Below are 14,654 nucleotides of genomic sequence, written 5' to 3' on the forward strand. Positions count from 1 at the left end.
ATATTGGAACTGAGGTTCATCTCCTGTTTCTTTTGATTGAATGTCACGCCGGGGGGGTGTTTTCCTCTCTCGCTCTCTCCTTCACTCCGTCTATCTCTCTGTCACTCCCTTGACCCCCCCCTCACACACACACACACACACACACACACACACTTCTCCCTGTCAACTCTCGGCTCATGTTCTTGCTTACATGGACTGTAATGCACTTTTGTTTTCTGAATGTGTTAGCACTTCCTCTACTTCCTCCCATTCCCCGAGTCTTGCCTCACCCCACCCCTCCCTCCCTCCCTCCGTCCCTCCCTCCCTCCCTCCCCATCTGGAAAAGATGTGTCTCACTAATAGGATACGATGTCTCCTCCCTTCCTCTCTCATCCGTCTCTCCAAGCATTCGCTGCCCAGTAGAGCTCACTCGTGCACACCCACAGATACAGACATAGGAAGGAATATGAGCGAGTACAGATTCTGCCCCGTTTATGTGTGTGTGTGTGTGTGTGTGTGTGTGTGTGTGTGTGTGTGTGTCTGTTTGTCTCCAGGTTGGTTACTGGCTAATAGGGCGTAGTAGGTAATGGCAGCCATAGCCTATTATCTCTGCTCTGCTGTCTAATAGCCACTGGCTTTAAGCATCTGCCATGTAGCTGCTCTAACTCCCCCAGTGGACACTTAGCAACTCAACACACACACACACACACACACACACATGTACATCCAATCCCTGGTAGAGATAATATACACACCGCCAAAAGTAATTTGTGCAAAGAAAAGTGTGCATGTGTGGGTGCATGCAAAAGTATTGTGTGTGCGTGTGTGTGTGTGTTTTTGGTTATTGCATCTAACACACTGTGCACTGACATTCTGTATGCTCTCTTTCCCTTGAGGAGCTCTGTCTTCCTTTAATTAGTAAAGGAAATAGATTTACTTATCTGATCTTTGACACATTAGCTGCTCACACGCACACACGCTCACATCTGCCCGTTTGCAGATCGACCACGCAGAGCATCGACACCTATCCATTATCAGTGTGATGGAATGCCAGAGCGGGAAGCAATGGGTGCATGTGTGTGTTTCTGTGTGTGTGTGTGTGTGTGTGTGTGTGTGCATGCACTAGGGAGAAATGAATCTGCTCCCATCTGTAGACTGACCATTGATTTACCATGGTAACAGTGGATGGTAACTGTCGTGTGAACAAAAGCGATAAGAACAAGTGGCTGGATTGGATAGGGAAGGAGGGGGGAGACGGGGGAGACGGGGGATGGAGGAGACCAGCCGCGGAATTGAACTTCAGGGAGGAGATGGACTCGTATGTGGGCCAACTCAGCAGAGGAGAGGAGGGATAAACGAGCGTTAGCCTGTTGCTGCTTAAACTAAATGTAAGATTGTGTGTTTCAGAAAGTGAGTGTGTGCACTGTCGTGTTGTGGAAGTGTTTTTGGTGTAAAAAGGCTTACACAGACCTGAGTAAGGCTTATATATAATGAATGAATACCCCTCAGCTGCCGGTTTTCTTTTCTCTGCAGAATTAGTCTAACTTCCTCTTTTACCCATAAACAATCTCTGCAAAACCCCCTTCACTTTCCATCTTTCCAGCCCGCACACAACCGAGATGCCCGCTGGATGTTTGTGTCACCGTATGAACTTATTCTTTGCTATTTAGTGAACATAATGCGGCGGCTGTCAAGAACTAACTTAAGATATACTGGGCTAAATGTAATTTTAAGCAAAACATTGGTAAAACAATATTTTAGTATTCAGCAGGGCCTGCAGCTCTTTCTCCAGCAGCAGAAATACTAACACGCTGTGAGTTGTCTAATTAATCTTCTGGCGCGTGGATCTCCGTGCACCAGCCAGCCCCTTTTGTTCTGCGGCCGCCCTGGACAGGTGCCCTGACCCCAGCCCCCGACTGGCCGTCCCGTTCTGGTACCTGCGGCGCTTGGCCTGTTTATCGTGGTCCAGAAATCAACGCAGAGGTAGTCAGTCGGGACGGGTTGACTCACTCTGCCATTTTTACACCAGGCCTAAGGTTTCCAAAGTCCAACAGAGTCACCATCAGTGGGCTGAGAGAGAGAGAGAGAGAGAGAGAAAGAGGAAGAGTGAGATTATTTTTTTTCACCTAAAGGCATTTCAGCTATAAATATCAAACTGGCAATACTGTGATTTGCCATTGGAGGCTGCGACGAGGGAGGAGGAGGAGGAGGAGGAGGAGGAGGAGGAGGATGCAGGGTCTCGCTCATTCATTCACCTATAAGGAGGTTGTGGGGGGGGGGCAGCAGAGGGAGGAGTAGGGTTGCCCGTGTCATTTATTTTCCATGTAGGGGGATGAAATAACATTAAGATCTTTTCCTCTCCGAAGCTCTATAAGTCAAACAGTTATTATTACTCAAACGGCAGCACACACACACACACACACACACACACACACACACACACACACACACACGCACACACACACACACACACACACACACACCATATATAGACACATCCTCTTCTGTTTCTGCCTCACAGATGCTTGTGTGTGTTGATGTCACACCCTGGACAGACGCTTCAGTTTTAATAAAGCGGAGGCCTCTCAGCGCTCTGGCGGATCCCGCTGTAATCTCTCCCAAACAGGTGTTGTGATTAGTCTCTGCCGTGAGCTGCGTTCTGACACCTGGATCGACGAAGGCCAACCGCGCACACGACCGACGGCTACCACTCTAAAGGTGCTTGGCGAGCATCCGGCACATTGTGCTTCGTCAAAGCTCCGCGGGAAATTAATTTCCCTTTCCCTGTCGTTTCTTTTCAGTAGTTAGTGGTTGAGTCTTGGCGCACAGATGCAGCGCCGTGTGTGATCGAGGCCGCAGAGGAGCGCTCTTGATTTACAGAGGACGGCTGACGGATCGTTTCTCGGGAGGATTCATCTGAAACGACTCCTCGTACGCCGGGTAGTTATCGACAAATTGCAATATCAAGATAATAAACTGTATCGACCCGAGCAGTTATTCAATCCTGAGGATCCCACTTCGATTAATCTGCAACAACCAGAAAGCAATTTCTCACTCTGCTTCCCCGTCCCCATTAGGAATAATACTCCTCCTAATATCGTGCGCATTAGAATGTTTTGCTAATTGAACCAAAATGTTGCAAGAGCCTGTTTGTGTTTCACAGCCTCAGCCTAAAAAATGAGGCTGTTTCAGATGCATATCTTTTCTTCTTATTTGTCAGAGTCTGACAAACACCTCGCTTTTTACTCTGCGGCAATTATTGTTTATTTGGCACTTTCCCTTTTTCTTTGAATACATGTAACAGATTAAAAGAATATATATTTGCACTGCAGTTGGATGAGGAAGTCAAAGTTTTGCAAAGGAAAATATTTTCATCGTAGTAATACACACCAAATATTAAACCGTTGGTAGTTGACCATTAAAGTACGTAAGAAACTAATTTGATTGAAGTGAATCATAATGTTTAGTCACGTCAGATTCACAAGTGCGGATAAAATGAGATCAATAAGGGAGAGATTATCAGAAACATCAAACAGATGGTGGGTTTTTATATTCGATTTAAAATTATTCATACTATTGCGAAGAAGCTCGGTGCCCTTTTGTGTTTTTTTTAAAGGTTGGTTTAAAAATGGTGATTGACTCCATTCCCGGTGCCAGTAGAGGAGTTTGTTTTTCTCCTGGTGCGTCACGTGAGGCGCTCTCTGACCCCGACCTCGCTCTCTCTTCACATTTGTGCGATCAACCCGGGTGTCACGTTCCCCATCACAGCCAATCAGAGTCGATTAAAGTCTGCCGCGGAGTCGTTTGACCGGGGAGTGAATCCCGATCGAATTCACACTGCAGACAAAAGTCGGATGTCAGAGGGTTTTAATGGAAAAAGGGGTTTTGGTGACCATTGAGAGCTTTGTGGACAAAAAGTAGTATTTTAAAATCAGTGCGAACCAAAGCAAGGTGGTCAAAACAGGACTTTATAGTTCACATGCTGTTTTAAAAGGTTCTTCATAATAAATAAAGTCGGGGAGAAGTCGAGGAGCTGCATTGTGGATCATTGGTAATCTGGAGAGGTTGTAGTTGAAGTGTCAGATTGTGAATACAAAACTAAATAAAAACTAAAAATATCAGCTGCTGCAGTGTGAAATATAATAAACACACAAATACAGCTGCTGAGAGCTTGTGTTGATGTCTATAGTCACGACTATATCACTGGATTAACTAATCACTAATCTCATTAGTAACTGATAATTCGTTTTTTTTTTCTTTTTTGCCTCAATAAAAAGAAAATCCCTGCATAACTGTAGAAAACGAAGATATCGACTGACGCGTTGACAGGAAAGAAATATATGACACGGTTTTGATGGATGACTGTTCCTTCTTCACAGCAGCGCCGTGTCTGCGAGCTGTTTTTAATGGATTTTTGAAAACAAATGTGAGTTTATGACTTCCCCCAGAAAGCTATAAGGTAAACGAGTGAAGGGAGAGAGTGTATTAGTTTCTTCGCTGCTGCAAATGCAAAGCTGGGTCCACAGTTTTTTTTTTATCAAACATAATGGTAAAAAGTAAAATGACACCGATATCACGCTTAAATATTTTGCCTAAAAATGCTGGAGGCACCACATCACAAACATAAATTAAGTGTCTTGATTAGAGGTAATCTATTCTATTACTACTTCTCTGGGGAAGAATGCCACAAGGATTCCAGTCTAATTAAAAAAAACTAAAGAATTTTTATTTTAATCACTGCTGAATATTTGATGTTGAGATTTCAGTTCCACTGAGTTTAGCGTTTAATCTGAGTCGCATGTATCTGAACGTTTGTGGTTTGAATTTCGCATTCTCTTTGAAATTTCCAGTAGATAATGTCCAGTTATGCAAAAGCTTCAACTATAAAGATTTACAAGTTATATTATTCGTCTTCTAATCACGATGCTCTGATGTAATTGATCATTTTCAGATCTTGAAAATTCACGATTAAATAAAACTTAAAGTAGTCAGAGCAGAAAGGAGAAGCGTCCCATCCTGTGTGGGATTGAATCCGACTTTTGTCTGATAAATTATGTTCTGTTCGTCACATAATCCATATAATTAAAACCCTTATGGTACTTTCTCCCCCACAAACACTCGTTTATCTCTCGGTTTTGCCGCATTCAGCATTTTTCTTTTCCAAACACTGTAGTATAAAAAGTGCAGACTTTTATTTTCTCCCTGTTGGCATATTAATGACCATTAACCCTGAACCACAACCAGAAAGTAAAACACTACATTCTGCTGCAGGTTTAACTTTATCTCTGATTAGAACCTTTGAATTAATTCAGCCTTTTATTTTTTCCCATACTTCTAAATCCCACTAATGCGCTGCTCCAATATACAGGCCTCTCTATCGGTCCATTAATGAGGGATTGAATCCTCAGATCTTTATTTAAATGAAAAAAGCTGGATACTGGACGTTATGTCATATTTACACTTTGTACAGGAAACCCTGCATTTCTGTCTTCACATTGAAAGTATGCGTTGCTGCAGAAATGTAAATGTGAGGCGACAGTAAGTTAAATTGGAGGAGGTCAATGTGCTTTAAGCGTCTGGAGACGTGTCGTATTCCACTCCCTTTTTACATTCTCGGGTTTTTAGCTGCGATACTTGCGAGCGCTTTGTCAGCTGCGGGGCCGCGCCGCCGTCCATTACATGCATGTCTGAATTACCGGTGGGGCCCGGCGCGTCACGAGTCGGAGCTAGGCTACGCTGTGTTAAATGCCATTCTGTGTTTGCCTGGGGAGCGCGAGGCTGTTAAATACTACAGGAGACTTCAGCAGTGGGACTCACCCCGTGTTAAATACTAAAGTAGTCTTTGTTAGCATTGGGAGCCGCCGTCTTCAGGCGAAATGCCGCAGCTCTCCGTCAGTCCTGGGAACGTGGAGCGTCTGGCGTCGGGTTAGTGGATGTGGGCCTTGGGACCTGCCTCTGTTGGAAAAACTGAAGAGCTTTCAGCGCTTCAGGGCGGGGCCGCCGCTTGTTCGCCATTCGGGGACCTGCCTTTACATTCTGTTAGTGTCAAGAGAATCTTTTCTGCTGCGCTTCATGCTGGAGGTTGTCGACTGCTCGCGGCTTTCAGAAATGCTCAAAGAGCGGCGCTTGATGTTACACGTCTGACGTACGGCGCGCTCATGAAAAAGTGTGTAGATCCCCGGCAGTCGTAGCGGAGCTGACACACGGAGAAAATCAATAAATGCATGCGTGGATTTTTTATTTTTGAAAAAAAAAAGAAAGTACAATCGCAGCTTGATTCTTTGGCCGTGTCACTTCTGATGCTGGTCGACTGACAGCAGCCTCCCGTGTTACCCTTGGCGTTTGTTTGTGAGTGGCTTTGCCGGGCTAAGTCTTTGTTGGCGGATGGATTTAGAGCTGGTGTTTGTTAGCGCGACGGTTTTGTAGAACATCTGCTCAGCATTTACAGAGAATTACACTGCGAGAGAGAGAACGTGTCCCGTTGAACAGCGTCGCTCTCTGGTGCAGTTTTAATGTTTTACGGGGCCCTGGCTTCGTGTTCCCACTTTCATCCTCCTAACATACTAACCTGCAGTGTTTAATTAATGTTAATGACTCTGATAAGCTTCACCAGTGCAGCGAGACTTCAGCTGCAGAGAAACCTCGACCTTGCTGTGTCTGGATTGTGCGAATGTACCGGTGCCTCTCACCTCAGGGACACGGTCGGCACATTTTAATGATCAGTTCAAGAATCTGTTTAATCTTTCTACAACTCAACTTTTAGCAAAGTCTCATTTGGAAAATCGAACGGCCTCTGTTCCTCTTCTCTTATTTTTAAGGACTGACTTGTTTTGCATGCGACCCTTGGAGAAGCTGTGAGCTTCACTCTGTTTCCACGGACACTTTTGTTGATTTGTTTGTTTTGCACTTTGTTTGCAGACTCACTGAGCTGCATCTGGGGGCCACACTTCGTCAGGCCAGCCTAATGCAGCTGCTACATCCTTACTGAACTGCTGAATTAAAAATTAATATAGCACATTGCTGGCCTCATCCTCCTTCTCCCCCTCCCCCTCCTCCTCACCCCCATCTATTTCTCATTATTCTGCATAGCAGCTCCATCCTCTTATTGTTTCATGTCCCTCAGTACTCTTCTTCCAGGCTTTACTTTACTGTGGCCACTTCGTTCTCCCCTCGTCCGTCCAGAGTACGCGCAGGACTCGGCTCCTCCTCCTCCTCCTCTTCCTCCTCCTCTCTTAACCGACATGACTCCTTCCTTCTCCCAGTGATTTCTAGAAATGTGTCACTTCCTCTCCCATTAGCCTGAATCTGTACAGCTCTTTCCACACCTTCATATTTTCTTAATCTGACGGCTGTAAACAAAAATGAAATTTGACATGGAATAGCAATTGTGTGTGTGTGTGTGTATGTGTGTGTGTGTGTGTGTGTGTTGAGGGACTTTGTGTATTATTCATTGGTATGTTGGCTCACTCTGAGTAAAGCTATATTTTTAGGGGCCTTTGTGTGTGTGTGTGTGTGTGTGTGTGTGTGTGTGTGTGTGTGTGTGTGTGCGTGTGCGTGTGTGTGTTGGCATGTGGGTGGATGTGAGGCTGTACATGAAGTTCACAGTATTTGTATAATTGATGCACAATGTCATCAGTAAATCTCTAGGTATGTGGGTTATAATGTGGAATTACATTTGTGTCTGTGTGTGTGTGTGTGTGTGTGTGTGCCGTGTGTGTGTGTGTGTGTGTGTGTGTGTGTGTGTGTGTGTGTGTGTGTGTGTGTGTGTGTGTGTGTGTGTGTGTGTGTGTGCGCACGGACAACCGCTCTGTGCATTATTCATTTGTGAACTTCTTGGTGGACTTGTGTGATTTGATGAGAAGATGCAGGTCTGTGTCAACGAGTCTTTTTTATCTTTTATAATTCAGCAACTATCATCCCGAGCCCTTCACCCCCTCACTCCTCCTAAAAGACACTGCCCTCATTCATTCTAAATTCTTACCCTATATCCTCTCCTCTCCTCCTCTCATCCCCTTATTGCCTTCTCCTCTCCTCCCCTCCCCTTATTGCCTTGTTACCTTCTCCTCTCCTCTTTCACCATCTCCTCTCCTCCTCTCATCCCCATCGTTACCTTTTCCTCTCTTCTTTCACCATCTCCTCTCCTCCCCTCCCCTTATTGCCTTCTCCTCTCCTCTCCTCTCCTCCCCTCCTCTCATCCCCTTGTTACCTTCTCCTCTCCTCTCCTCTCCTCCCCTCCTCTCATCCCCTTGTTACCTTCTCCTCTCCTCTTTCACCATCTCCTCTCCTCCTCTCATCCCCATCGTTACCTTTTCCTCTCCTCTTTCACCATCTCCTCTCCTCCTCTCATCCCCTTGTTGCCTTTTCCTCTCCTCTCACCATCTCCTCTCCTCCTCTCATCCCCTTATTGCCTTCTCCTCTCCTCCCCTCCTCTCATCCCCTTATTGCCTTTTCCTCTCCTCCCCTCATCCCCTTGTTGCCTTTTCCTCTCCTCTTTCACCATCTCCTCTCCTCCTCTCATCCCCTTATTGCCTTCTCCCCTCCTCTCCTCCTCTCATCCCCTTGTTTCCTTTTCCTCTCCTCTTTCACCATCTCCTCTCCTCCTCTCATCCCCTTATTGCCTTCTCCTCTCCTCCCCTCCTCTCATCCCCTTATTGCCTTCTCCTCTCCTCTCCTCCTCTCATCCCCTTGTTGCCTTTTCCTCTCCTCTTTCACCATCTCCTCTCCTCCTCTCATCCCCTTATTGCCTTCTCCTCTCCTCCCCTCCTCTCATCCCCTTATTGCCTTCTCCTCTCCTCCCCTCCTCTCATCCCCTTATTGCCTTCTCCTCTCCTCTCCTCCTCTCATCCCCTTGTTGCCTTTTCCTCTCCTCTTTCACCATCTCCTCTCCTCCTCTCATCCCCTTATTGCCTTCTCCTCTCCTCCCCTCCTCTTATCCCCTTATTGCCTTTTCCTCTCCTCTTTCACAGTCTCCACTCCTCCTCCCCTCCCCTTATTGCCTTCTCCTCTCCTCTTTCACCATCTCCTCTCCTCCTCTCGTCCCCTTTTTGCCTTCTCCTCTCCTCTCCTCCTCTCGTCCCCTCAGTATCTTCTCCTCTCGTCAGATTGTGAAGCCATCTAAAAGGATGGAGTGCGGCGTGGACCACGATGACATGTGTAAATATTAAACATGTTAAGAGCATGTTATGAACATGATATGTAAGCCGTGTAGCACCATCTCTGCAGCAGCCTCATCCCGTCAACACGTACATGCTGCTCTATATATGTATGTGTATGTTCATTAACTCCACTTGAGCTTATTGTCTCTGTTCATGATGTAATTTGAATTGAGGCATTTCACACGTTAACACCTCTGTTGCTCTCGCTGTCCTGCCGTGTGTGTGTGTGTGTGTGTGTGTGTGTGTGTTAGGGCTGTAGGGTAATTATTATTTGTTATCTTCAGTTAATGAATTCTTCAAAATTGTGTATCGTAGTAAATTCCACATTAGAGCTTCAAGGTGACATTTAGAATAAAATGTCCAAAGCAACAATCCCAAACCGACGGTTAATAAAGTTTTTTCATCCAGATCCATGAATTATTCTCCGGGAAATCATTAAAAATAGATTGATGGATGGATGGATGGATAAATATGTACTTTATTGATCCCGAATTGAAAAAAAAAACAAAAATGTGACAGAACGCTGGTTCTGTTGTAATCCTTTCTGTGGTTTTTGTGTAATCTTGCTAACAAACAAACACAGATGTAGACATAACCTCCCTGGCGGAGGTAATAAAGCAGAATTATCCTTTGAGCAATTAGCAGATTGTTCTGTTGACTGAATACCTGACAAACAGACGGAGTGTATCAGCACTGATTTGTGTGTGTGAGTAAACAGTTGTACGTGTGTGCGTGCGACTGTGTGTTAGCCCCCGTTTGTACTTTTGTGTCTGTGTTATTGGAGCAAAATTGAGGGTGTGCCTGTTGCCACAGAGGGACGGATAGTTTTTCCTTCTCTAAATCTGGATGAAGTGTGATGCTGCACACACCTATAGTCACACACACTCTCTCTCACACACACACACAGATGGAAACAGTGAGATAGATCTTTTTGAAGTACAATTTCATCCCTTCTGCCTCTTCTGTAGCGGTGGAGTGAGGGGAGCTAAATCTCTGCGGAGCCGTGCTTTATGTGTGTGTTGGCCAGAAGTGAGAGCTTTTTGTTCAACTAAAGACAAGACGAGAGCCACAGTATGAGGCTTACATGCATTTTTCACACACACACACAGACACACAAAGGTGTGGGTGTTTGTGGCAGAGACGGGCTGACAGCTGATTCTCCATGTGTGTTTATGAGAGCTTTGATGTTTATTGTGTCACGTTCTTTGATGCCCTCTGTGGAAGATGTGTTACTGTGTGTGTGGGTGTGGGTGTGTGTGTGTGTGGAATAGAGAGAGAGAGAGAGGAGGACCTTGTGAGGAGATTTGATGTTTCAGTTTTCCTCCCAAGACTCTCACTCTCTTGCAGCAGGTATCTAAATCTCACTCACACGACCGGAGCATTTTTTCTCATTCAGTTTCTCTCTCTCTCTCTCTCTCTCTCTCTCTCTCTCTCTCTCTCTCTCTCTCTCTCTCTCTCCTGTCCTCCTCTGATGGTGTTGCTCGTCCAGTTGTTGTTTCCCACGGGGGGGAGCCCAGCTCACACTTTATGCAAACATGCATTCTGCAGTCATTAGCAACTTATTCTATCTGCACTCACTTTGGATTTTCGTTGTCTGTTTTTTTAAGCTGCTTTTAGGTTTTCTTTGGCGACGCTCGCTGCTGCCTCCTGCTCTCACACTGACGCACAGTCTGCAACGCCGAGGTTAAATTATTTAACTGTACGTGGCATTTTGAATTAATGCTGCAAATGTCTGGTGTCACAGTTTTTGGAGGAGATCCCGGGTCTTCAAGTGAGACGGCTTTAAAACGACACCATTATCTTGTGCAGTTAGAGCAGTAAAGAAAAATTAACTCAATTAGCTTCCAGACGACGCACAGTTGTCGTTGAATCGGCGTCTGAGGGTGGAGGAGAATCAAACCTGTGAGTTATGGGGCGGTTGTCTCCGACCCCTGTCGCCAGCGCTCACTCCCTTTGCTGTGCAAGTCGCACTTGTTGACTTCTCTCTCAGTGTCTCTTCCTCTTTCGCCCATTTTCCCTCGCTCCTCGTCATTTCTCCCACACTCACACTCTCTCTCATCTCCCTCTCTCTCCCGCTCTGACTCACTGATTGCAAAACCGAAAACATTTCCTCCAACTCCATCGGGGCTTTTGAATCCGACTTGCTCCGGTTCACTCCAGCTCTTGTTTCCTTTCCCATTCACTGTCTGCAATTAATTCATGCACCTTGATGAGCCCGCTGACTGTCTCTGCTGCCGGCCTGTGTTTTTCGTTGCAGGATGAGAAGTCCACGTTCTTCCAGTTCGGCGCGGCTCTGCAGCAGGAGGCCCTGCTCATGCTCGCCATCATGGAGGAGTACGACTGGCACGTTTTTTCTATCGTCACTTCAAAGTTCCCCGGGTACCAGGATTTCATCAGCACGCTGAAGATAACTGTGGATCACAGGTGATGAATACACAACCCTCCCATGTACACACACACACACACACACACACACACTAAACCTTTATTTACAGCAGCTGACAGGATGAAGTACCTGGAAATATTTAGTGGTGTGTTGTTACAGCTTTGTGCGCTGGGACCTGCAGAGTGTGGTGACTCTCGACGCTGTAGACGGCGACCCAAACTCTAAATCACACATCGCCCTCAAGAGGATTCAGAGTCCTGTTATCCTGCTGTACTGCTCCAAGGATGAGGCTTTGTGAGTGTTTGCTTCTTTTTTTTTTTTTTCCATTTCCTTTGGATGTCTGTCGCACACGGTGGATCTCTATTAACTCTCCGACTCTTCTCCTCCACAGGTATATAATGGAGGAAGCTCGCTCTTTGGGCCTGATAGGAGCCGGTTACATCTGGATCGTGTCCAGTCTCACCACTGGCAACCCAGACTTTACCCCCGAGGTACTGACGCCCCCATATGTGCCAACAGGTGGCCACCTCTGAATGGTTTGACAGGACAAGCAGTGTTTCTGATTCCAGGCTGTTGCAGGTCGTCTGCTGCCTCCTCCCTGAGTTTCTCCTCTGCTTTACTCTCTGCAGTTAATAGGAAACACATTAGAGCCGTGGCGCGACGTTTTGGGAAATCCTGCTCAGCAAGCACTTCATGAGCAACACCAAAGAATATAAACAGATCCTGAATGTGAATATTTAAAAATGTTCTGCTTTCGAACGCACATTAGTTGAGCTAAAATGTCATCCGGACTCAAGACGTCTGCAGAAACCTGCCGCTCAGCTTCTGTGTGTGGAACATCTGCTCTCTGATTTCTCTCCTGCTCATCGAGGGCGGGACAATTTCACCAGGCAAGCCTTCTATGGATCGGGGAGTTTTGACAGGCTTGTTGCACGTGAAAATCTAAGAGCAGAGGAGAAATCCGAGAGTTTTGCACTCGCACATGAGCAATGTGAAGCTGTAGCGCAGGAAATCCAAGCATGTTTGAGTCCGAGCTCAGGGGTTTGAGTGAGAGCATTGAAAAATCTGGAGGTGAAACAACACTTTGAGTCTTGGTTTCCACTGTCTCCACCGGAAGCCTCACAATATTGGTTGTTGCCCCCAGAGGCTAATCCGTCGTCAGATGATGACCCATAGCTCTAAAAACCTCATTGCTCTGTAACACAACTTGCATCACATCGTTTCCGTGGATTTCTCCGCTGCACATTTATGCTGCACAACCTCCTCTTCTGCCACATCCCAAAGGTTTTCAGCTGGATTCCGATCTGAGGCCACTGAACTTCGCTAAACTCATGAAACCACCTTAAGATGAGATTTGCTCTGTGGCTTTGAGCATTATCTTTCTGGAAGTAGCCATTAGAAGAAGAATGTGGCCATAAAGGGATGCACAATGTCTGCAGCACTCAACTGAGGGGCCCAAAGTGGGTCATTAAAACATTCCCCACATCATTACACCACCACCCGCCTGGACTGTTGACATAAAGCTGGTTCTGTCCTTGGATTCATGCTGTTATCACCAAATTCTGACCATCAAGACTCATCAGACCAGGCTCCGTGTTTTTATTCTTCATCTGTGCAGTTCTGGTTTTTGGCCTGTGCACACAGCAGCCTCAGATGTCTGTTGTTGGCTGACGAGAGTGGAACCCAACACGGTCTTCTGCTGTTGGCGACCATCTGCCTCAAGTTTGGACGTGTTGAGCATTCTGAGATGATTCTCTGCTCGTCTCAGCTGTTATCTGAGTTACTGTAGCCTCACCCTCAGATTTAACCAGTCAGGTCATCGCCTCATCAACGAGGTATCCCCCTCTGCAGAACTGCAGCTCACTGGATAGTTTTTGGCTCCTGGTTTGAATCCCGGCGTTCCTCACACGGTCCACATACATGCAGATTGGAGTCACTGGAGTGTGAATGGTTGTTTTCCTGCATGTTAGCCCTGTGATACGCTGGTGGCCTGTTCAGGATGTACCCCTCGCCCAGTGTCACCTGGGTTTGCGGTCAGCTGTATTAATATTTGTATTCTTTAATAATCTTTGCTCTGCTGCCACATGTTTGACCAAATTACAGACAAATTCTTGCATTCTAAAACTGTTGTACATCAAGGTGGCCCAATATCTTATAAGCACATTCACAGGTATAATCTCAAAGGTTCCCCGCTCCTTTTAAAAGTGGAAACATCTCCAGTGTTTGCTTACCTTTCCCACAACACCTCTGAAACATTTGTTCTCCTCCTCCTCTTGTCCGTCTTTCTCCTTCACTCAGCGTTCCTGTTTGTGTGATTTTTACACCTCAGACGAGATCTGATTCTGCAGTCGGAGCCAAATTAAAAACAAAAACAAAATGTTGTGGGGTAGACTGACAGATTACAGCACTGGCATCTTTTCATGTTTGCTCCGTCTGCTGCTGAGATAAACCTAGAGAGCTCTTTAGTTTGTCACAATTATTCTGTTTGAAAAGTGACTTCTTTAAATGCCAGATATGAATTATTTCAGGTTCACACATTGGACAAATAAATCATCCATCTCACACCTTTGACAGCCACATTTATATGTTTAAAATCGCGATTAAAAAATGTCAAATCGAAGTCTAATTGCATTTTGACACATATGTGCCGCTTCTGAGACCTGCTCTTCTTTCCGCTCAGGTGTTTCCCCTGGGGATGATTTCCGTGTCCTACGACGACTGGGAGTACCCGCTGGAGACGCGGGTACGGGATGGAGTGGGCATCATTACCACTGCAGCCACTTCCATGCTGCGGGAGAAAGGGGAGCTGCCAGAGGCCCAAAGCAGCTGCTACAGCACAGCATCGGACCGGAGCCCGGGGAAGCTCCCACCTAGTGCCCTTCGCAGGTGTGTGTGTGTGTGTGTGTCCGTGCGTGTGCATGTGAGGAGATCGACGTCTAGGGACTTGCATAACTCTGTTTGTCTTTTCAGCCGAGTGTCGAGCGGTCTTACGTAACGTCTTTTGATGCATTATGAGAGGGAGAGAGGAAGCAGAGATGACAGCAGTGTGAAGTCTAATGACATTTAACACTATTCACTGTTGTGTACATGGCTGCTCCGTGTACGAGCTCATTACGACGCCTTAGTTGAGAGAC

At 46.2% G+C, this 14,654-nt stretch overlaps 1 protein-coding gene across 5 annotated transcripts in view; it reads left to right on the forward strand.

Annotated features, from left to right (window-relative positions):
- grin2ab (glutamate receptor, ionotropic, N-methyl D-aspartate 2A, b) overlaps window positions 1-14,654 on the forward strand; it is a 98,867-nt gene that overhangs the window by 57,997 nt on the left and 26,216 nt on the right. For all 5 annotated transcript variants that reach the window (XM_069529337.1, XM_069529340.1, XM_069529338.1 and 2 more), the window contains 4 exons: window positions 11,392-11,558; window positions 11,680-11,814; window positions 11,912-12,011; window positions 14,201-14,406. In XM_069529337.1, coding sequence (XP_069385438.1) covers window positions 11,392-11,558; window positions 11,680-11,814; window positions 11,912-12,011; window positions 14,201-14,406 — 608 coding nt within the window. The remainder of the gene's footprint in view (window positions 1-11,391; window positions 11,559-11,679; window positions 11,815-11,911; window positions 12,012-14,200; window positions 14,407-14,654) is intronic.

The sequence above is a fragment of the Paralichthys olivaceus genome, chromosome 8 (genome assembly GCF_024713975.1).
Source record: "Paralichthys olivaceus isolate ysfri-2021 chromosome 8, ASM2471397v2, whole genome shotgun sequence".
Taxonomy (NCBI): Eukaryota; Metazoa; Chordata; class Actinopteri; order Pleuronectiformes; family Paralichthyidae; genus Paralichthys; species Paralichthys olivaceus.